The 23,734-nt window shown below is 34.2% G+C and overlaps 1 protein-coding gene across 5 annotated transcripts in view; it reads left to right on the forward strand.

Annotated features, from left to right (window-relative positions):
- The window catches only part of ARHGAP5 (Rho GTPase activating protein 5), a 34,101-nt gene extending 15,404 nt beyond the window's left edge, over positions 1–18,697 (forward strand). For all 5 annotated transcript variants that reach the window (XM_087723418.1, XM_014052323.2, XM_014052326.2 and 2 more), the window contains 6 exons: positions 1,100–4,989; positions 8,901–9,048; positions 9,279–9,356; positions 12,033–12,164; positions 12,902–13,007; positions 14,325–18,697. In XM_087723418.1, coding sequence (XP_087579544.1) covers positions 1,270–4,989; positions 8,901–9,048; positions 9,279–9,356; positions 12,033–12,164; positions 12,902–13,007; positions 14,325–14,655 — 4,515 coding nt within the window. In that variant the 5' untranslated portion in view covers positions 1,100–1,269 and the 3' untranslated portion in view covers positions 14,656–18,697. The remainder of the gene's footprint in view (positions 1–1,099; positions 4,990–8,900; positions 9,049–9,278; positions 9,357–12,032; positions 12,165–12,901; positions 13,008–14,324) is intronic.
- The last annotated feature ends 5,037 nt before the right edge of the window (positions 18,698–23,734 follow it).

The raw sequence follows: 23,734 nt of genomic DNA on the forward strand, positions 1-23,734 counted from the left end.
ACAATTCTAAATATGTCACAAATATTGAAAGTTCCTGAAGCTAAATTCCTATTGCAATTGTTCCAAAGCAAGATTGTCGCCAAACATTCTGAATTATAATGACTAATCTTCTCATAGTCTAATTGTGCCACAGTCTGCAAGGAAATGGGCAAGCTGTACCTTGCTAAAGACTAAGGAATGTATTTTAATAAAAACTCTCCATGTTGGTTACACTTCTCCATAGTCACAAAGCCATCTGTCATGCAGGAAACATTTTTCTTTTTTTACTTCAAAGAAGGCAATTCGGCTCTGATTTATGAACACAACTCAACATATTTCCTATATTTGAAACTGAAACTGAATGATAACTGCTCTCCGGTAATTCATTTAGAAATTAATAAAACTTTATATACCAACACATGCCAATATATTATTTAGTAATTATTATTTGTGCAACATTTTTAAGAACATAGACATCTTCATGTTTAAAATTGAAAATGTAAAAATTCAACATGATAAAAATATAGTTACAAAACCAGTAAGATAACAATATATGAAGTTACCACAACATCAGGGTGGATAAAAAAATAGATTGGATTTCTTTCATTTAAATTGGATATTTTTTTATTTTTATCAAATTTATTTTAATAAAGTGCTTTTGGAGTAAAAATCTATTTAAATATAGTTTTCTATTTAAGATACATTAATAATTTAGTTTATTCAGCATGAAATGGAGCTTAGTTTTTAGATGAGGCTGTATATTCTGCAATATTGGGACCGTTGGTTAGTCAATAGCAGGTCAGAGGAGGAGCTACTGCGAGACAGAGATAGCAGTTGCTGTTTAAAAATTATGATTTAAATCAAATCCATCCTATTAAATATTATTTTCATTCTAAGTATTAAAACCAAAGAGCACTTTGTTTGCTTAAAGAGCAAACAAACCTTACTGTTCAGTCACTGAATACAAGATTATCTGTGTGAATTCTGAGAGAAATTTTGAGAAATAATTAAAATACTGTTTATTGTTTTAAAGTATTCTGTTTGTCAGAATTCATTTTAATATTTAAAATTAAACTTTGAGTAACTGTAATTGATACACTCCCTTTCCTTTTTCTTTCAGAATCATGGAGCAATTGATCTGGAGCACCCACATTTATTGCAATCATGAGGATTTAAGAACTGAAAATAATTTTGAACTTTGGAGATAAAATTTTAGTATGTGGCATCATTTTTAAGAATGAGCATTGCACCCAGTTGTGTTGGTGAATACAGAAGGATGAGAAGAACACTATGATGGCAAAGAACAAAGAGCCTCGTCCCCCAGCCTACGCTGTTAGTGTGGTTGGACTTTCTGGGACTGAAAAAGACAAAGGAAACTGTGGAGTTGGAAAATCATGTTTGTGCAATAGATTTGTGCGGTCAAAAGCAGATGAATATTACCCTGAACATACCTCTGTGCTTAGCACAATTGACTTTGGTGGTCGTGTTGTTAATAATGATCACTTTTTATATTGGGGTGATGTAATACAGTGTGGAGAGGATGGAGTAGATTGCAAAATTCATGTTATTGAACAAACTGAGTTCATTGATGATCAGACATTTCTGCCTCATCGTAGTACAAACTTACAACCTTATATAAAGCGTGCAGCTGCAACCAAATTGCAGTCAGCAGAAAAACTTATGTATATTTGCACAGATCAGCTTGGATTGGAACAAGATTTTGAGCAAAAGCAAATGCCTGAAGGAAAGCTAAGTATTGATGGATTTTTATTATGTATTGATGTAAGCCAAGGATGTAATAGGAAGTTTGATGACCAACTTAAATTTGTAAATAATCTCTATATTCAACTTTCAAAATCTAAAAAACCTATAATTATAGCAGCAACTAAATGTGATGAATGTGTGGACCATTATTTACGAGAAGTTCAGGCTTTTGCTTCAAATAAGAAGAACCTTCTTGTAGTAGAAACATCTGCAAGATTCAATGTCAATGTGGAGACGTGTTTCACTGCACTGATACAAATGATGGATAAAACTCGTGGCAAACCTAAAATAATACCTTATTTAGATGCCTATAAAACACAAAGACAAGTTGTTGTGACATCAACAGATAAGTTTGAGAAACTTGTGCAGACTGTGAGAGACTATCATGCCACATGGAAGACTGTTAGTAACAAACTGAAAAATCATCCTGATTATGAGGATTACATTAATTTAGAGGGAACAAACAAAGCCCAAAATACATTTTCAAAACATATTGAGCAACTTAAGCAAGAGCATATAAGAAAAAGAAGAGATGAATATATTAATACATTACCAAGAGCTTTCAATACACTTCTGTCAAACCTTGAAGAGATTGAACATTTGAGTTGGTCTGAAGCTTTGAAATTAATGGAAAAAAAACAAGATTTCCATTTGTTTTTTGTGGTGCTGGAAAAAACGCCCTGGTATGAAACTGACCATATAGATAAAGTAAATGACAGGAGAATTCCATTTGACCTTTTGAGCATGCTTGAAGCTGAAAAGGTATATCAAAATCATGTGCAACATTTAATATCAGAAAAAAGGAGAGTTGAAATGAAGGAAAAGTTCAAAAAAACACTTGAAAAAATTCAGTTCATTTCTCCTGGGCAACCCTGGGAGGAAGTTATGTGTTTTGTAATGGAAGATGAAGCTTTTAAATATATTACAGAAGCTGACAGTAAAGAAGTATATAGTAGGCATCAACGGGAAATAGTCGAAAAAGCCAAAGAGGAATTTCAGGAAATGCTTTTTGAACATTCAGAACTCTTTTATGACCTGGATTTGAATGCAACACCCAGTTCTGACAAAATGAGTGAAATTCATGCAGTTCTTAGTGAAGAGCCTAGATACAAAGCTTTACAGAAACTTGCACCTGATAGAGAGTCACTTCTGCTTAAACATATAGGTTTTGTATATCATCCCACTAAAGAAACATGTCTCAGTGGCCAAAGCTGTATGGACATTAAAGTGGAACACTTACTTGCTAGAAGCCTCCTACAACTGGACCATGGTCGTTTAAATTTTTATCATGATAGTGCCAACATCGATAAAGTTAATGTTTTCATTTTGGGTAAAGATGGTCTTGCACAAGAATTGGCAAATGAGATTCGGACACAGTCTACTGATGATGAATATGCCTTAGATGGAAAAATATATGAACTTGACCTCAGACCAGTTGATGCTAAGTCACCTTACCTTCTAAGCCAATTATGGACTTCAGCCTTCAAACCTCATGGATATTTCTGTGTGTTTAATTCAATTGAATCACTTAATTTTATTGGTGAATCCATTGGAAAAATCAGGACTGAAGCTTCTCAGATAAGAAGAGATAAGTATATGGCCAACCTTCCATTTACTCTAATATTGGCCAATCAAAGAGAGAGTGTTAGCAAAAATTTACCTATTCTGAGACATCAGGGGCAGCAGTTAGCAAACAAGTTGCAGTGTCCTTTTATTGATGTGCCTCCTGGTACTTATCCACGTAAATTTAATGAAGCTCAGATAAAGCAAGCGTTGAGGAGTGTTTTGGATGCAGTTAAACACAATTTTGATGTCGTAAGTCCTATTCCTACAATTAAAGATCTTTCAGAAGCTGACTTAAGAATTGTTATGTGTGCTATGTGTGGAGATCCATTCAGTGTAGATCTTATTCTTTCTCCATTCCTTGATTCTCATTCTTGTAGTGCTGCTCAGGCTGGTCAGAATAATTCCCTAATGCTAGATAAAATTATAGGTGAAAAACGGAGGCGAATACAGATTACAATATTATCATATCATTCTTCAATTGGTATAAGAAAAGATGAACTTGTTCATGGCTATATATTAGTTTATTCTGCTAAACGGAAAGCATCTATGGGAATGCTTCGAGCATTTCTTTCAGAAGTGCAAGATACTATTCCTGTACAATTAGTAGCTGTTACTGACAGTCAGGCAGACTTCTTTGAGAATGAGGCTATCAAAGAATTGATGACTGAAGGTGAACATATAGCAACTGAGATTACTGCTAAATTTACAGCTCTCTATTCATTATCTCAATATCACCGTCAGACTGAGGTCTTCACCTTGTTCTTTAGTGAAGTCTTGGAGAAGAAAAACATGATTGAAAATTCTTATATCTCTGATACTACACGAGAGACAACCCACACAAATGAAGATGTTTTCTTGCATTCTCCTAGAGCAAGTTCTCTTGCTTACAACTGTTACCCAGATTCAGAAGATGATACTGAAGCCCCGCCTCCTTATAGTCCAATTGGAGATGAGGTACAGTTGCTCCCAACACCTGATCGCTCAAAATACCGTTTGGATGTAGAAGGTAATGAATATCCCATTCACAGTACACCTAACTGTCATGATCATGAACGCAACCACAAAGTGCCTCCTCCCATAAAGCCGAAACCAATTGTAACCAAGACAAATGTGAAAAAACTGGATCCAAATCTATTAAAAACCATTGAGGCAGGTATTGGTAAACAATACCCCAGAAAAACAAGAATGATTTTGGCACCATGTGATGATCTTGAACAATCTGATAACTATGCTGAACCTATTGACACTATTTTTAAGCACAGAGGTGTTGCTGATGATACCTACATAACTCCAGATGATAGTCAGAATCGTATGATTAAATTTCGAAATTCCTCTCATATAAATAATGCCCAAGGAGAGGAAGAAAATGGATTTCCTGACAGAATTTCAAAGACCCATGGAGAAAGACGCCCCTCAAAATATAAATATAAATCTAAAACATTGTTCATCAAAGCCAAATCTTATTATAGAAGAGCACATTCAGATGCAAGTGATGATGAAGCTTTTACAATGTCTAAAACAAAAAGAAAAGGAAGACATCGTGGCAGTGAAGAAGATCCACTTTTATCCCCTGTGGAAACATGGAAAGGTGGCATTGATAACCCTGCAATTACATCTGATCAAGAGCTAGATGATAAAAAGATGAAGAAGAAAACACAGAAAGTGAAAGAAGATAAAAAGGTATGTTTTAAAAATGTTTTAAATACAGTCAAAATATTGCTTTTTTGAAAATTTGAAATGTCAATGAAAATCTTAGCAAAAGTTGTTAGCACGATATATAAACTGTATGGTATAAATGGGTCCGTTTCTGTTCCTTGCAACTGCAGCAGTAACTAATTTGACTTGGCTTAAACTTGTTTCTCATGAACTGTAGTTTAGGGGGGAAAGGGCATTTGTTAGAATATGAAGTAACTAAGCAAGATTAGCAAAAAGCATGTTTTAAATTAAAACAGTTGATTGTGGTATCTAGAGGTGGTATTCAGAAGGTTCTTACCAGTTCTGAAGAACTGGTAGCGGAAATTTTGAGTAGTTCGGAGAACCGATAAATGCCACTTCTGACTGACCCCACCCCTATCTATTCTCTGCCTCCTAAGTTCCAGCTGATTGGTAGGGAATGGGGATTTTTCAGTAACCTTCCCCTGGAGTGGGGAGGGAATGGAGATTTTGCAGTATCTTTCCACTGGAGTGAGGTGGGAATGGAGATTTTACAGTATCCTTCCCCTGCCACGCCCACCAAGCCATGCCACGCTCATCAAGCTATGCCCACAGAACTGGTAGTAAAAAAATTTGAATCCCACCACTGGGTGGTACCCAAGCTAATTTTATGAGAAAATAAAGTGACAGTGAAACATTTAAAGTTAAGTCAAATTTATCTGCCCAGTTAACTACTTTTTCTTTTACTATTAAGTGGCAAATCTCTTTGGCTGTTTCCTTGCAGATGTTTCATTACCCAATCAGGTAACATCATCAGTGAGCGTGGGATTTGTTCTCTGTTTAATTATAATAGCTTGCCCTGTCAGTTTTGATGGATTTGGTGTTTTTTCTGCTTAATTCTTACATTAATACTTTAAAATTTACATTATATTGGTGCTGAATACAAAACTTAGATTATCATTTGTTTCTATCTTCTATTCAAAGGAGCTTTATTGCTATTTTATTGTTGGATAATGTTCAGGAGATTGTGTAATATTGTATAATGAAAGTTGCAGGCCAGCATCTGAATTACCTTTTTTATTTTGAACTGAATGTATATAATGTAAACATTTAAAAGGTATAGACCTTTCAAAAATTTAACATATTGGTATTTATTATAAGCAACATCTAGATATACATTTATGATTTTGAAGAATGAAGGGAGTTGGATTTATTTCTTAAAAAGCCAAATCAGTTTGTGCTTAATTGGATTAATGTTTTTTTCTTAAATAGGGACATTTATCAGAATAACTTTATTCTGTGGAGAAATGGCTTATGACTAAAAAAGGGAAACTTCTCATCATCTAGACAGCAGTCTCTACTATTTCCTAGGCATTGTTTGTAGGCTTGTTTGCTTAAAAAGGTTTTAACATTTTTGCACTTTAAGTAAAATTGATAGAGCATGAGTGATTTACATAAAAAGTTTCCTCGAATTGCCTCACGGTGAAATGGCGGCAAACATTTCATAAAAATAATAAGTAATGCAAGATATTTATCTGTTTAGGTTTTACGCTTCCTGTATAGTTATTTTAATATTGAGCTCAGGAAGACTTTATAGAAATTAGGAACCCAATAACTTTAAGTAACTTGACATACTATGTTTTCCTGAAAATAAGACTACCCCAAAAATAAACCCTAGCCTGATTTTTAAGTGTGCGCCTAATATAAGCCAAAAATAAGCCCTACTGAAGATCGTCATCAGCCCAGAATTGGAGCACTGAAGGTACAGGGGTGTCCGGCTGCAGCCTGGGTAATGCAGGTGAATGGATTAACTGTCCAGGCAGAGGCAGGGGCAGGGGCAGGCAATCTGAATGCACCACGTAAGCCGTGGAAAAGCCAAGAGTCAGTGGCCAGAGCAGGGGGGCAGCTTCAGAAGATTTATCTTCACACCATAGCACTGGCAGCAGACAGAGGCAGAGGCATGGGGGAGGCAGGTGATCATGACACTCTGCGTGGGCCGCAGGCAAGCCGAGAGACGTGAAGACAAGCCCTGTGGCTGCCTGCCCACTCTGTCCTACCATCTCTTGGCTTGCCTGCGGCTCGCATCAGTGTCTGGATTGTGTGCCTCTGTTTCCGTCGGCTGCAGGTGCCATTGCATGAAGACTAGCCTCTTGTGTCCAGCTGTTCTCTCCGGCCCACAGACTCTCAGCTTTCCCACAGCCAGCCACCTTGTGGACTGATCACCCTGAAATCGTGTTTCCCCGAAAATAAGTCCTCATTCTTATTTTGAAGCTCTCAAAATTATAAGACCAGGTCTTATTTTCAGGAAAACATGGTATCTAATATTTATTTTGAAAGCATTAATACATTTTTAACAATGTATTTTAAGATACAGTCTTACAAATGGGCCATAGTCCTACACTGTCTTTACCTTAACTGAGCATCTGTTAAGTTTCATAACAGCTGTGTGTGTTGTCAGGAATAAAATTGAAATGAAATAAAAGTATCCACATCATTTAAATCATGAATGCCCAATTGTGCCCTTCAGAATTGAGGTAGTATGTAAATTGCATAAAATGCACACGCACAAATGCACATATGCATACATGTGTGCCTGCACACCCACATCCAGCTGGTTGAGATGAAGGAAAAAATAATCTCTTGGAAAAAATATTTAAACTTTCTTAGTGCATTAAAATGTATCACTTGGCAAAGGAGACACAATTTATGCTTATGGCTTCCAAATCACCAGCTTGGTGGCCATAAATGTTTTATTTTAATGGAATAACATTGTTATTAAATTGGATGGATTGTGAGATTAAGTACATAGATATAATAGTAAACTTGTTTAACTCACATTAAAAATAATGAGATTTACTATTTAAAATGTAATTTAAAAAAATCAATAGAATTGAATGTTTAAAATATGCCACAATTTATGAGTCAAGACTTTAATTTGTATGAATTTGTAAAAATGACAAAATGTCTTTAAATTTAGTTTATTCAAATAGCCTTTTAATGGTTCAGCAAACTGACAGTTACTGAAGTACCTAACAGAAAATTCCTAATTTGAACGTTTTAGCTGGTAAAGTCTTCACAATTTTTGGTACTTGACAAAGTAATACTGGTGAGTTTGCTTTATGTTTTCTGACAGTACCATTACTATAACAATTATTTTTAATACACGTTTAACAATTTTAGTTGTATTGTGTGAGATACTATTTTATATATCATGCTTGTATATGTGTATTTTGAAAGTTGAAGCATAGTATTCCATACCGGGAAATAAGGAAAAATTATATTATGTCTGATTATATCTCATATGAATGAGAGCAGATATAACGAGAATGTAAAAGTAAAAATTTGAGGTATCTTATTCTACTCTACCACAGAGTCGGAAATGAAAGAATTACAATAAGCTTTCACAGTCTTCTTTCGTAGCTGAAAGCTTTAGATTTTTTATTTGTCATGGTTATACAATGTTTATTTCGGGTAGAGTATTTTATATATGTTATCCAGAGTGACAATTATTCAGGTTGAATGGCTATATAAATCTTTTAAATCAATAAATAAACCTGTCCAGTAAACTCTTACATATAAGACATGAGCAGTAAGTAGTATGAAGCTCATTAATAAGGATTAGATGTGGGATGAGAAGTAGCATTCAGGTAAATAGTAGTTTGGTTATGTTGTTCTCAACAATCATTTTGTGAATATGTAAATAAGAAACTAATTAGTAGCTATTTTCTGCATCATGCTCTGAGAAAGATTCAGCATCCTTACCCTGGAAACAGACAAATATAGCATAGTGAGCAAGTTTGATTATTCTTTTTATTAATTATATATCTTCAAAATGAAAATTGCCATATGAAAAATAGCCTTTCTAATATTTTTTAGTTATTAGGGAATGTTTATTTCAATAGCTAATATTCTTGACCATTAATGCTATTTTGTTGCAGCAAAAAAAGAAAACAAAGACATTCAATCCACCAACTCGAAGAAACTGGGAAAGTAATTATTTTGGGATGCCCCTACAAGATCTGGTTACACCTGAAAAACCTATCCCTCTCTTCGTTGAGAAGTGTGTGCAGTTTATTGAAGATACAGGTAAGAAATTATATTTAAGTATTTATTTTTGCTGTTAAGTAATTTTGAAAGTCCTACTTGTTTCTCATTTAGAACTTTATATTGTTTTAATGAAGAAATAATAAACCATATGAATTGAAGTCTATTTACATTGATGTATTTATGAGAAAAAATATCAAGTATTTGTTGGAGGAATTTTTTTACTATGTGAGTGACTTCCATCCCTTGATGTTTTCTTCCTTTTCCTAAAGGTCTGTGTACTGAAGGCCTCTATCGTGTTAGTGGTAATAAAACAGATCAAGACAACATTCAAAAGCAGTTTGATCAAGGTAACGGGGATCGTTGTTATGATTACATAGGTATAACTATGTGATGTTGTTTTAGTGCAGTATTTAAACTCTTCTGTGAATACTCTGTGATAATAGAAATTGAGTAACATGAATATATAAATGTATTAAAAACTAGTTTGACAATGTTAGCTGTACTGTATGTGTTGGTATGTTGATGTTAAATTCAATATATAATACTTTAATTTTAATTTTACTCAATTTCAAAGCCTCTTTTTCTGCATGTTTCTTAGAGCCCATGAGATTTATCATAAAAATAGACTGTTTATGGCTCTCCTATTATAACCTCCCAAACAATCAAATATTACATTTACCAAATTTAGGATTTGGGATACTTTTGAAAATTGTGGTTGGAGTGCAAAGCTTCCAGGAGAGGAAATGTTCCTTTTCCAGCCTTTTAAGTTCCTTAAATTGGAGAAAATATAGCCCACCATTTTTTTTACTACAGTGATGGACACCATTTTACAAAATGCAGTAGATTCATGTGATTCACTTGTAGGCTTGAGTTGCAACTCCAGACCCAGAAGAACTAATATATACAATAAACCAATAAAATCACTAGAATTTATACAGAAAAAACAACACCAAAAATCACAAATCAAAGCCAAAAAAAGTATTTTTATGTGTAATATATTTTAATATAAATTCTGGATTTGTGTGTTATCGTCTGAAAATTCCACTGCTTGTTATATGTTATTTGAATCATAACACAATGAAATGCCAATAGAAGCAAGAGCCAAAGCCAATTCATAGCAGCCTTTAGACCAGGGATGTCAAACTCAAGGCCTGTAGGCCGGATGTGCCCATAGGGTGCTTAGATCTGGCCCGTGAGGCCAACCTGGAAACAGCAAAGGACCAGCCCGCAGTGCCTCTGCCAGCAAAAACAGAGCTCGGCAGGACCATGCGCATCCCACCCGAGCTCCATTTTCAGCTGCAATGTCCTCCTGCAACTCTCTGCCAGTTAAAACGGAGCGGCCCTCCCAAGCTCCGTTTTTGCTGGCAGAGCGCTTGGGCCATCACAGGCCCAAAAATGATGTCAAGCTGGCCATGCCCACTCTGGCCACGTTCTCCCAGTCCCCTGAGGTCAAACACCTCAATGGCCCTGACGTGGCCATTAATGAAATTGAATTTGAGATCCCTGCTTTAGACAAGCATGTTCTTTTCCCTTGTGATAAACTTCATATAGTCAGATGAATCTTTCATTTTCTTGACCTTTCACTATACTTTAGCCTCAGAAGTCAAAGAATGCAGAAGCTTAACTTTCTTCTCCCCTCCCACATATCAGACCTAGCTTCTCTCCCTCCCGGCAGTTGCTCAGTAGAAAATTACTTGAATGCATCTCTGCTTACCACCCAAAACTGACAAGAATAATCAGTTTTAAAATTCTGGCTTTTGTTTCCCTTCTAGCCATACTCCTATCATTTTGAATGCTCATCTCAGTGCTGGATAGTGAACAAGAAGAGAAATTAATATTTATATTTCTATTTATTGGAGAGAAAGGGATTAGAAGAGAGTAAGCAGGCACACAATGAAGAATACACATTGAAAGCTGTGCTGTGCTGGTAGCTATGCATCCCAGCCCCTTCTCAGTGAAATTTTCCTCAAAGCAAATTTGGCATGCCTTTCTCTGACAATGCCATACTAACTATAATTAAATGATTAATTAAGTGATTAAATGACTGGTAGACCATGCAAATGTCATACATTGTAATTTGGTTGTAAAATTGTTTTTCAACACCATTGTAACTGTTCTCCAAATGAGTTGTTGGTATTTGAAGACTATCTGTAATTCTGAGAAAAATAAATTTAAAGTGGTCACTCAGAAGCTTAATGAAAATCTCAGATCAAAAAAGAATTCTTTCAGGAACAAGATATCATTATATACATGTATAAACAGTAGACAGTAGCCCAAAACTACAGAAAGGCTGTCAGAAGACAGTAACATAAGGTTGACAGAAGATGCTAAGAATAATAAAAATAGCTTATTTAAATATATTTTAAATAAATTTAAAATGAAGACATTACATATAACTTCAGATTTGAATGCCTAAATTTGAAGGCCATGATAAAATTACATTATAGATAGATATTTTTGGCTGAACATTTACATATCATGTTTGAAAAATCTTGGGGGAGGAAAAGAAATTCCAAATGGGGAAGAAAAAAGGTCCTTTTAAAAAAATGGGAAAGTGAGTTCCAGGGAATAGCATACTGGTCTTGAGACTTACCTGTAAAAAGATCTAAAGCAGATCATAAATAGATTGATTTTAAACAGAGAGCTTTTTGGTTCCTCATCAAATCAGAGTCAGACATATATGGTATGCACAAAATTCAGCCCTTGGTCCTGTACTCATTAATTAGTTAAACATTTCCTTTATTAGAATTATCAGATTTGTGTCTGATACAAAATCGTGTTAGGCAATTAATCCTTTAGCAATCTTGATAACTTAGAAAAATAAGAGTAAATTTTAGCAGAAAAATGCAAAATTCGTCACATAGGAAATATGAAACGCATAGATACAGGAAGGGACTTAGTAATAATACTTGTGAAAGGATATTTTAAATTGAAAATTAATGGTTGGTTTGTGTTTATAGTGAATGAATTCTCTTGAGAAATGTTTTTGTATTCCTAATACACAGTTTCATACTGCTTTGTAGATCATAATATTAGTCTGGAATCTATGGATGTAACAGTAAACGCTGTGGCAGGAGCTCTTAAAGCTTTCTTTGCAGATCTTCCAGATCCTTTAATTCCTTATTCACTGCATCCAGAATTAGTTGAAGCATCAAGTAAGTAATTTCTTTTTTCTCCTCGGAAGTACATGTTATGGATAACCATTTTCTATCTCTTACCTACTATACTCTGTATTGGGATATTAATTTCAATCTATTTGGTGCCTGTTGAGGATTTCACAGATTTATTGGGGGGGGGGGTTCTTATATTTCCCATTTTAAGACTTCTTTTATATGCCTCTATGGTTAGGTAATATTTCAAGTAATCACAGAAAGCTTCACATACAAACTTTTGATTAAGTAAACCTTCTACGCTAAACATTATCTTGCCCTATTATATTTTATTATTTGTATTTTTATTATACCATACTAAACTAAACTAGTGAACTCTGCTTATTTAAGGGGTGAAACCAAACTTCTCTGATCACCATTGGAATGGACTTCTTTGATAGCATGATTGCACTATTGTTCCACAGACCCTGTACATCTCCAGAGGATTGCCACTCATGGAGACAGAAAAGGAGAAATTAACAATTTGTTCACATGCATTTATTGAATAGAAAATTCTCTAAAATATTACTTCAGGTTGTTTCTCTTCAAATGTTCACCCACTCATCAGTTTTATTACTTCCCCCTTCATATGAAAAAACCTTAATGACTGGCTATTACAGTAACAGGTTAACATTCCTCATAACAGTCTCCCAGCACATATTAGGTCCCAAAAGTTGAAACAGTGCCCTGAGCTGCTATATGCTTCTTATTTTTAAAAAAATGTTTTTGCTTTGTTTGTACAGAAATTCTTGATAAGACTGAAAGGCTGTATGAATTAAAGGAAATTGTGAAGAAATTCCATCCAGTGAATTATGAAGTGCTCAAATATGTAATAACTCATCTGAACAGGTATTTTCTTTGCCAAATATCAATTACAGATAAACAATTTCATTAATATTCGCCAGAAAGATTAATCATATTAATCTGCTATACATAAAGATGCTTGTATGAAACATTAAGTCATCTTACGCAAGATGGTCATTAAACAAATGTAATAAATAACAAACTGTAAATTAGAAAGAATTATGAAAGCCTTATCCATATTTCTGTAGCAGTTGGGTATTAGTGTTGTCCATTGATGTAAGGCATCATTAAATGAAATGTTTAATGAATCAATATTCAGTGAATCAATGGGGTTGGTGTAGCAATAAAAATTAAGGACTTACATTTATATGAATATGAAGCTCTTACTTACTCACCAATATATTGACAGAGTTGATAAGAAATAGAGGTGCTCTTCTTAGTAATAGCACCTGCTGTGGGAAATTTCCTTTAAGAGATGTACATCTCTTCCCATGCTGACTTAAAAATTCTGTAAATTTATATCTTGTAAAATTCCAGTGGGGTGTTTTTGCCAGAAACTGGATGTAAATATCAGAAACTGGCAAAAACAACAACAACAACCCCAACCCCAATTGAAAATCATGGTTATGTTCCTGGGATGCTGCAAACAGGCATAAAAGTAAGCTGATTGCCAAATAATCAAAATAAGATCCAATGATAACAGGTGTGTGTGCTACTGTTGGAACTTCAAAAAGGGGGTTATAAGTAAGTTTTTGGGGGATCCATCATACTTTGATTATTAAGCAAAGACTACTTATAAACTTCCCTTGTTCATTATGTGCTACTGATAGCCTTCAAACCTGTCAGTGCAGATCTCAGTAGGAAATAGACACCCATAATGTCTGTGGGTTTACTTCTGATAGTGTATGCATGTTGTTGAATGTAAACCTTTAAATAGTGTAAACATTTTATTTAAACAAAGCTGTGAAAAAGTGGCTGTGAATAGATTAAATGTTCATTATAATCAGGATAATAATGGTAGAATCCAACTTGAGACTGATTGTTGTTTTGTTCAAGACCTTTGGCACTAGTGCATTTGTATGAACAACTTACACAATCCATTTTTTCTATTTTAATAGATTGTAGATCTTTCTACTTTTTCTATTCATGCAGAGAAATTGTAGATTTAAGTAGTTCTTAGGTACTTATGCCTGTTTTCTTGTATTTTAAGAATAATCACTTCTGAGCCTAGTTTGTTGTTGCATTATGTTTAGGATATAATGTCTAAAATCTGCTGAATATATTAAAAGTAATGCTATGTAACATTTTTAGATACACTTTCAGTCAAATATTAATTCTTCAATACATTTATTCATATTATAGAGTTAGTCAACAGAGCAGAACCAACCTAATGACTGCAGATAACTTATCTATATGCTTCTGGCCTACTTTGATGAGACCTGATTTTGAAAACAGGGAGTTCCTGTCAACCACCAAAATCCTTCAGTCAGTAATAGAAACAGTCATTCAACAATGCCAATTTTTCTTCTATGGTGGAGAAATTTCAGAAATTTCTGACAATGTAGCACATCAGCTTCCTGGTTCGAATCCAGTACAGATGGTGGAACCAATTTTACCACTACAGTTACCACCACCTCTACAACCTCAGCTAATACAACCACAGTTGCAAGCAGATCCTCTTGGAATTATTTAAACAAACAACTGACAAGAAGATGATTTGTCAAGAACTTGGCAATGGATACAGAGGAAAACTGGACATGCATGTTTCAAGATACAATGACAACTTCATTATGAAAGAATTTGAACCTAAACTAAGATATTTTTGTTTGTAGTCACTCTATCCACCTTGTTCATAACACTGCAGGTCAAAATTATGTGATTAGCATGACTGGAGAGGTTTAATTTTTTAAATCAAAAATAACTAAAGTGCAAAGCTGCTGTTGCATGAACATTTACGCAATCACTATCATTTCTGTGACAGTTTGTCACAATATATTGTGAATAAAACTTTTCTATAGAAATGTTATGATTAAATAAATCATTTATGGAACATTCAATACTTGCAGCCTGCTTTAGGGCTGTTTTTTGTTATTTAATTGTCTCCCCTCCCCATCATTTTCATACCAATTTAGTCCTACACGTAAAATACAACCATGTCTTATTTGGAAATTATGAACTACTTATACATTACAACATATTTTGGAAAAACGAACTGCACTGTTATAAATGCCACATTCCCATACTTCTTTTTCTCTTAAACCTGTGGATATTTTTGTTGAGGGCTTTAGATTTTTTTTTCTTGTAGCACAATACCAAGGACATGCTTATTGTAAAAGTGAGTTAAGCACTGTGGAGATATGTTATGATTATCTACTTTCCCCTTAATTTGCATTAATTAATCAAACTTGATAATACTGTTAATTCTGTAAACTGCATGTTTGAAAGATCATTGAAGGTCTTGTAAGCCTAATATATTTTCTATATTTTAATTTTTCCCACTAGGAAATTCATTTAGTGTAGAGAAAATAATTTTATGATTTCATATAAGGCTGTATAACTTTTCATACATAAATGAGAACTTTGCTGTAGTATAAACTTGCTAAACCAAACAATCTAGACCATAAATTTAACATATACACTATATCTATTTTTCTGTGACCCTCTAAAGGTATAAAAAGCATTGCTAATATATAGCAATAAATACTTTGGGTACTGAAGCATCTAAATTTGTATATAAAAAGATACCTGTGTTCATTTTTTTCCCTATGAGCTGTTGTACTATATTTTCAAAATAACTTTTGCACCATTTAAAATTATTTTTCTTTTTTATATTGGTACAAATATCTCTGTTAAAGAATGCTGCTTAATTTTTAAACATTCTTGATTAATAGTTGATTGTTAATAAATGTGATGAACACTAGTTATGGGGAAAAAATGGAATGGTTTAAAATATTTGAATTGGCTCAGATTTCTGTCCACAAATGGAAGGGTTTCTTTCATCTATACAAGTGATTCAGTGGAGAGATCCCAACTTACACAGATTTCATTTTCCACCTCTGGAACAAATCTTTAGAGAGAGAGAGAGAGAATGGGTAAAAGTTGGTCCATAAGCAGAATGAAATTTGCATCCATGTCTGAGTTTTCCTTACCACCTTTTTCTTTCATTTGCAAAATACGTTTTCTTAAAAATAAGCTTTGGGGAAAAACATTGCAATATCTGAATTAGTTGGGAGACTTTACTATCACTGTTGTCATCTCATTGTTTACTATCAGTTGCAGTATGTAGAACATTTTTGAATACTAAAGTAATTTAATTTTTGATTTTAAAAACTTTTTAAAGGTTCTTATGGGCTTTGGCCTTCTGAAATAAAAACTGCCTTTTTCGTTATGTCCTAGGTATTGTACTTAGAGTTATGACTTACATTGCCATTATACTTAAGATACCATAACCCAGGCTGCTGTTAAAATATTTGTATATTATAAATTACCTTGATATTTGTGTTATATTCTTGCAAGTAATTATCTTTTTTACAAAAAACAAAATGCTCTATTCCAATTCAAAGCACACAGGATATAAATACAATAATAAAAATTGTCCTGTAAATGTAGTAGCATTAATTTGTTTTACATCATCTGCTGTTTAAATAGCTTTTATTTATAGCCATTAGTTTAACTGAGGCATTTTAAGAAGAAAATAAATTGCAAGCATTTTGTAAATGATTTCTAGGTTGCTAAAGAATTTATTTTTCTACTATAGATGGTATGACAAAAGCATCAAACTGTACAGGAAAAACCACATATTCCTCTTGCAGATAGGCTTAAATTTCTCAGCCTTATTCCTTTAAAGAGTATTCTCTAGCACAATGACAGTTGAAGTTTGATTTCTGTTTAGAATTGTCTTTTTGTAGTTTAGTACGTCTTTCATTAATAATATACTCATATCGAGAGTGTAGGCAATTTGCCTCAGTGCTGCTCTTAGCTATCTTTAAGGGCATGCTTCTTGGTTATCCTCAGCACCCTTGTGCAGCAGGGCATAAATATATTTGTGTCTGCATACTCCATTACCCAATGATAGCATTTTGAATTCACACTACGATTTAAATCTGAATCATCTCCATAATTACATGTTCCATTATAGCTTTAAAAAACTCTTGTGTTGCTTGCCTTTTTTTAATTCTGAAATTAAAATCTTTGGGATCCTTTTCGGCATATTCGGCAACATTTTTTGACCTATTTTAACTGCTGCTTTAGGTGTTTGTATGCACACATTAATTTCCCCTTAAGCAGAATTGATGGCTCAATAACAGGAAAATCCATCAATGAGGTATTTAAAAGCTAGCTTTCTTGTAATAATTTGAGATTCTTGTCATAACAAAAAGACCTACACATTGCTAGCCATCTAGCAATTTAGCTCACTCATTAGCAAATGGAATACCTTCATTGTACCTTGTATCTTTTCTGAAGTTTCAAACCATGAACTACTCAGTATTGTAAATTCAGTCATTTTTAACAATGTGAATAGTGCTCAAGAGCTGTCAGTTTGACCTGCATCCCTCACACTGACGACCATTAAATTTGTATGTTACTGAAATATGTGTAACTAGGCTGCAATCCTACACAGTTATCCTTATGTAACTCTGTTAAGATCAGTAAAATGGGTTGTAAACTTACATTGTAATGCTAAACTTAGTTATTAGGGAATACATCTTAACTGTGGTTAATATGCTGTTCTAAGCTTAATGCATAGAATAACATTTTATAAATATATTTAGTTACATGCAAAACACATTAAAACAGCAGTCATATCCACCTGCATAACAGTAAGTTCCATTGAACTCAATAGCACTTATTTCCAAGAAGACGTGAGTGGCATTTTATATTAAATGATTTAGAAATTATTTTTACATTACACTCAGACTTTAAGAATTTTGAAATAATGTAAATATAAGTATGCAACATTAATGAAAAGCAGCATTTTCCAATGTATGTTTTCTGCATTACTTGACTACTGGTTGCTAGAAACTACCATTGACTTGTTTTGTTTTCAAGGTACTGGAGTTTAGTTTTAATTTCTCTAAAATTGTAAAGTAATGAACTAATTGGACAAGTTAAATAAATCAGGCCTCCACTTTCATTGTGATTTCATTTTTTTTACAGTAATCAATATATTTGCTGAAGCTATAACTACATACACACTTAGTTCCTTTTTATGTAATCTTATCAAAGTTTACAAAATGCTACAGTGAGTTAAATATTGAAGTTTATCTGTATGCAGATTGCAATGAATAAAACATTAAGATGCCTGCTGTGTATAATATTCAGTTTTATATTCAACTTCAGAAGAGCCAAATTGCTCCTTTTATCTGAAATAAATACAGTAGTAAAAATGTTTGGAATGGAGTTCAACAAATTATGAGTTTTATTTAATTGGAACAGAGGTCATAGGCAGATGGAATTTGATTTCCCATTTAGCCTCCTAAATGTTGTAGAGAGCTTTAGAATTTGGGAACCGTCCAAAAACTTATAAGGTACACCCAAAAGTGTTCAGTAAGCAAAATCTTTGTTAGGCAATGTATTTAGTAGTTTGCCTGGGGTCTTGCTCAAGCCAGGAAAACCATGGAGATTTTGATTTTGCCAAATGTAAGGGTTTTTTAGTCACTGGTCTCTGGCTACCCATTAATGCTTTTTCTTGTCAAATGTATACTTTGCTGTTATTAAAAGACCAATTAAGACTGCTCAATTTATTCAGCTGTAATACTGGGTTGGGGGGTGGGGGGAGGCATTCCAGCAGAATGAATGGGCTACTGCAAGATGATGGTGATAATGAAACACTTCTCTTGACCTGCATAAATGTCATTGATCAGAGCAATATTATATATATTTACTCTGATCAATGAAATGTGTGTGTGTGTGTGTGTATACCTTGACTCCCCCATTTCCATCAAAAATGTTAATTAAGCCTTCAACCACCAAGAGCTATCAACACTTAATGAAGGTCTTTTGTGAGTTAAGGTATCAGAGGAAATAGAGCAATAGAGGATCTGCAAAAATGTCACATCAGCATATTAGGTATTTCGAAGGAATAATTGAAAATTTATTTATTTATTTATTTATTAGACTTATATACCACTTAATAGGGTTTTCAGCCCTCTCTAAGCAGTTTACAGATTTTTTTAGCAAATTGAGTCAGCAACTTGCCCCCACAGTCTGGGTCCTCATTTCACCCACCTCGGAAGGATGGAAGGCTGAGTCAACCTTGAGCCGGTGAGATTTGAACCGCTGAACTGCAGATCACAGTTGCAAAATGCAAAACGTAACAGGATTAATCTTACATGCAGCTTTAAGAATTTTTCTTTCCAAAAAGAACTTGTTGGCTATGCTGAGCAATCTAAAGAAAATAACATACCAATGATGCATTGCTGATATTTTTATATGTAAATCCAGAGATGTGAAAAGACTTTTTAAAAAAAACAATTGGATAAAACAGTCTGATTTCTATATAAAGCTAATGTATTTTTACATGTTCTAAGATAAAGCAAAGTAGTGGTTTTGATGGAATTCACTGTACAGAGCAAACATTCCAAGTTGGATAAATCAACCAGCTGAGAACCTTGGGAGAAAAGGGCCCCCATTATAGAATGGATACTGTTTGTCAAACAGTGACAGATGGTGGATGTCATAGCAAACTGAATGAGCTACATGTTTTTAGTTGTCTCACAAATGTAAGATGGGTTTAAATTGTCTCTTGCCTCCAGATCTCTGTAATAAAGGGATGAATACATTATCATTTCAGAAGAGTATAAATAGTGCTTAAAGGGGGGGGGGAGTTATCTTTTAGATTAATCATGATCCAACTTGTGAGCCAACTCTTTTCTCTGGGATAAATGTTATTTAAAAAAATAGGTATTTAAAAAATCTTACTGATTGGATAGACTTCTCTCTTGTTACCTATCCAGTCCTATTGAAAAATGTATTTGGCTGATAATGTAATCATTAAAATCACTTGAATGCTTACATCATGCCAGTCATTAAAAGTTGCTTTCCTGTTGCAGCTTTGTATAATAGCACAAAATATGTGTGATGACTGTAGTCCTGTGGGTGAAGCCTGTTCCTTTCTAGATGAACCTATGATATTTAACAGAGACATAGATGAAAGTACTTAGAAATTCTTAGCCAGTGAATATGGAGTAGCCAATAAAGAATTAACTCTAGTTCTGGAAGATTCTACTTCTCTCATAGAAGAAAGTTCATGTTTGTCACTGATAAAGATGAAAAAAAAGTGCCATGGTATTTTTTGAAATGACTGGGTATCTTTTCTAAGGGTATTATTCTACCGGGATCCAGAGTAGTTACAATTATACACCTGGAAATATAAATGGAATAGTTTCCTAATTCTGAAGAAATTATCTCTGCATCAAGGCACCTAGCAACCACCAGGACTTTTCAATTCCTTTGATTTGCCTTTAATTTATGATACAAAAGTCAGAAATTTGTGGCATCAACAGCATATAAATCCTAAAAGTAGGAATGAAGAGGGGATAGAAACTAAAAGATTAGGTAGGCAGGCTTTGTCTTCCTAGTTGGATAAGAGGCATCTCTATCTGGCTACCTACATATATAAGATCACCTAGAGTCACATTGTGTATGTGGGTGGGGAGGATATCTTATAACTAAATAAAATCACTTGCTTCCTCAGAAATTCACTTTTGGTGGTTCACTGTTTCTCTTCACTGGGATCTACTCTAGATTTTCAAGGATTTAATTACTACCAAATAGGTTCCCATTAATACCCTCACCTGAAAGACAGTTTCTTGTAGCTCTAATAGATAGAAACACTCAGCTATGTGACAGAGAGTCTGTATGAATACCAGCAGGACACATTGGTACCAAGAACAAATCTAAGCCTGATTCCTGTGATCAATTCTAAATTCCATTTAACACAAGAGAATACGCTTCCTTATTTGTGGCCAAACTTTCCCCATGCTAGAGAATGAAGCATGTAAAAGCTAGATGCAGTCAGGACTCTAAGACTGGGTCTCAAACTTATTTCATTGATGCTGATGGCTGATAGCTTATTTATCTCCTACAAAGGAAAAAAAAACCTAAAGAGATGAGTTACATAATCTTGCATCAGCAGGTGAGTCAGGGAATGTATTGCTTTGGTTTAGCTAGCTAGCATCACAAATCATTCATTGCCCTAAACATTATTGACATTTAATATTATTGTGGTGCTTCTTACAAGATAAGTTGTCGAGATCACAATAGCCTTTAGTAAAAGTTTTTAAAATTCACTATTTTACATTTACTTGATACAATATTCTTCTAGATTATGGAACATTAGAAATGTACATAGACTTTATTAGGCAGTAAATATGTTGTTGGAAATCAAGCACTATATTAGTATAATTAAAGTGTAAACATTCCTGGTATAAACTAAAATTCTTTTTAGCTATTAATATGTTTTAATAAATAGTTGGAAGGGGCAATAGTTTTGGACTTAGTTTTACTTTTTCAGCTAAATAAAAGTTTTATTGGATTACTTCTACCTGAAAATTGTGATTATTATAATCTCTTTTAATTAATTAAAATTAATCCATTACTGCAAGAGCTAACTGAAAATACAAAGCTACAGCCAGGAATATGCTGCTCTCTGATTTTTAGAAGTCTCTCAATATTGTAGGTTATATTACCATTATATTACCATTCTACCCTTCCATATGTATCTTCAAATGAAATCTACCTCAAGCATAACAGTTCAAGTAGTTCATGTAGTCAAGTAGTAAAACTCGCTGCGTCATGCTGCCGTCACATGACGTTTCGTGACATTGTTCCTATTCACGGAACTGGAGTGGACATGGCCTGGTTGTGATGCATCCAGCCCTTGGGCTGCCAGTTTGACACTCCTGAAGTAGTTGTTCTTATGAAAGTTCAGGTGTTTGCCAACAGCTTGATTATGGCTTACTTACTCGCTTTAATTAATGGACATTAGCTGAACCCCAACAACATCTATTGTCTTTCCTTTCAAGGACAGAACAGTGACTCTTCTTCTCATGATTATGACTGGATTGCTTGCACCTCAGCTTTCTCCAACAGTTGAGCTATCATTGCGGCAAACTCTTCCTGCAGGTTCATTTAAATTTTAAAGCAGCTTCCAAAGCAGGAATTAACCACAGAGACCTTTTAAAACCATAGAGATCTTTAATATAGTATTCATCTCTGTTCAGTGATTGACTCAAAACAGTATAATCTTCCACCAGCAGGCTGTTAGAATCCCTCTTAATCTTTTTATAAAACGGGCTATTCTTATCAATTGACTCATTCACTGAGATCAACATTTCTAAATCAATCAAAAAGTTAATGAACCCAGGTCTATCAGACTAGTGACAGTTAAATCTGAAAATTAATCCTATATAAAGTTTCTCCTGCAGATCAGCTCTTTTTTTTTAAGAAATAGCAATTGTGATAGGAGAATATACTTCCATTTTCCTGCCATGGGAATAATTCGTTTTTTAAATCTCCTAGCAGAGAGTTTACAGGCCATTTAAAACATTTTAAGAAACTTGGTCTTGTTTTCTTTTTGTCTGCCAGTGAGTCTTGGTCATCCATATGATTATCTTCAAATGCATTCCACATGATATATCTGTGCAATATGCTTACAACCGAGTTGTTGATTAATAGAAGTTCATAGAACCTACTTGTACGAATTTACCTGCCAACAGGTCAAAAAAATAATAATTGGAGATGAGATTTTATCACTAGAAGCAGCAGGCAGAAAGGAGCAAGAGCCAAAAATAAAATTATTTTTTTAACAAAACCACTAATATCTTTGTGGTAGTAGAGCAGGTAGGGATGCAAATTTAAACAAATTTCACAGCATCTTTATTTTTCCCTTATACCATGTGATGAACTGTCATTTTTTATCACTAAAAGGACAGATTTTCATGGAATGAATGCAAAACAAAAGTAAATCAAGTAATTTAATAGCCAGATTCAGGCACTAACTTCAGTACCTACTTAGAAAACTGAACTTGTGGCAATTATCTGCTTCTGCTCAGTGTTTAAAGGCATGGGATCCCTGGACTTTTCACTCAGTTTTTCTAATAGGGCTTCCTGCAATCTCTCTGCTAAGTCCAGCTACAGAAGCAAATTCAACACAACCAAATAAAGATTATAAGCATTGTATTTTTCTTTTTTTTACACACTCCATCAATCCTGTGCCCCATGATCCAGAAATGTATGACATTTGTGAGCCCAGGGCAGGCTTGAATCAATTTTCCTTAAAAATGTACTGGCTCCAAAAAAACCTCCACTCCAAATTACTCACCACAACAAAAAGCCAAATATCAAGGAAAAAAGTATCTGTTAAAATACAAAAGGGGCAGTTAGGTTGTTGAACAGTGGAAAATAAGGGGTCAAAATAAGGGATTGGTGTAGATCAATGATTCTCAACTTGTGATCTGCCAACCCCTGGTGGGCTGCAATCTCATCACAGGGTCCATGAAGGCTTGAAGAAATGTTATGATTTAAATCTTGAGTTAAGTCTTAGTGGCCCATGACTACAAAAGGTATTTAAAGAGGGTTTGTGGTGATGAAAATGTTGAGAACCACTCGTGTAAATGAAAATGCAATGGGTGGGTTCCAGCTGCCGCTATTGCCAGTTTGCTCAGGGACATGTGCATGCGCACTTGATGCGCACTGTGCACGCATGTGCAGTGCAACAACAATTGCTCTGTGCATGCGCAGAAAGCAAAAACAAGATGGTGGTGCCTATG

The sequence above is a fragment of the Thamnophis sirtalis genome, unplaced genomic scaffold (assembly GCF_051295495.1).
Source record: "Thamnophis sirtalis isolate CommonGarterSnake01/CBP01778 unplaced genomic scaffold, rThaSir2_p1.2 scaffold_1, whole genome shotgun sequence".
Lineage (NCBI taxonomy): Eukaryota > Metazoa > Chordata > Lepidosauria > Squamata > Natricidae > Thamnophis > Thamnophis sirtalis.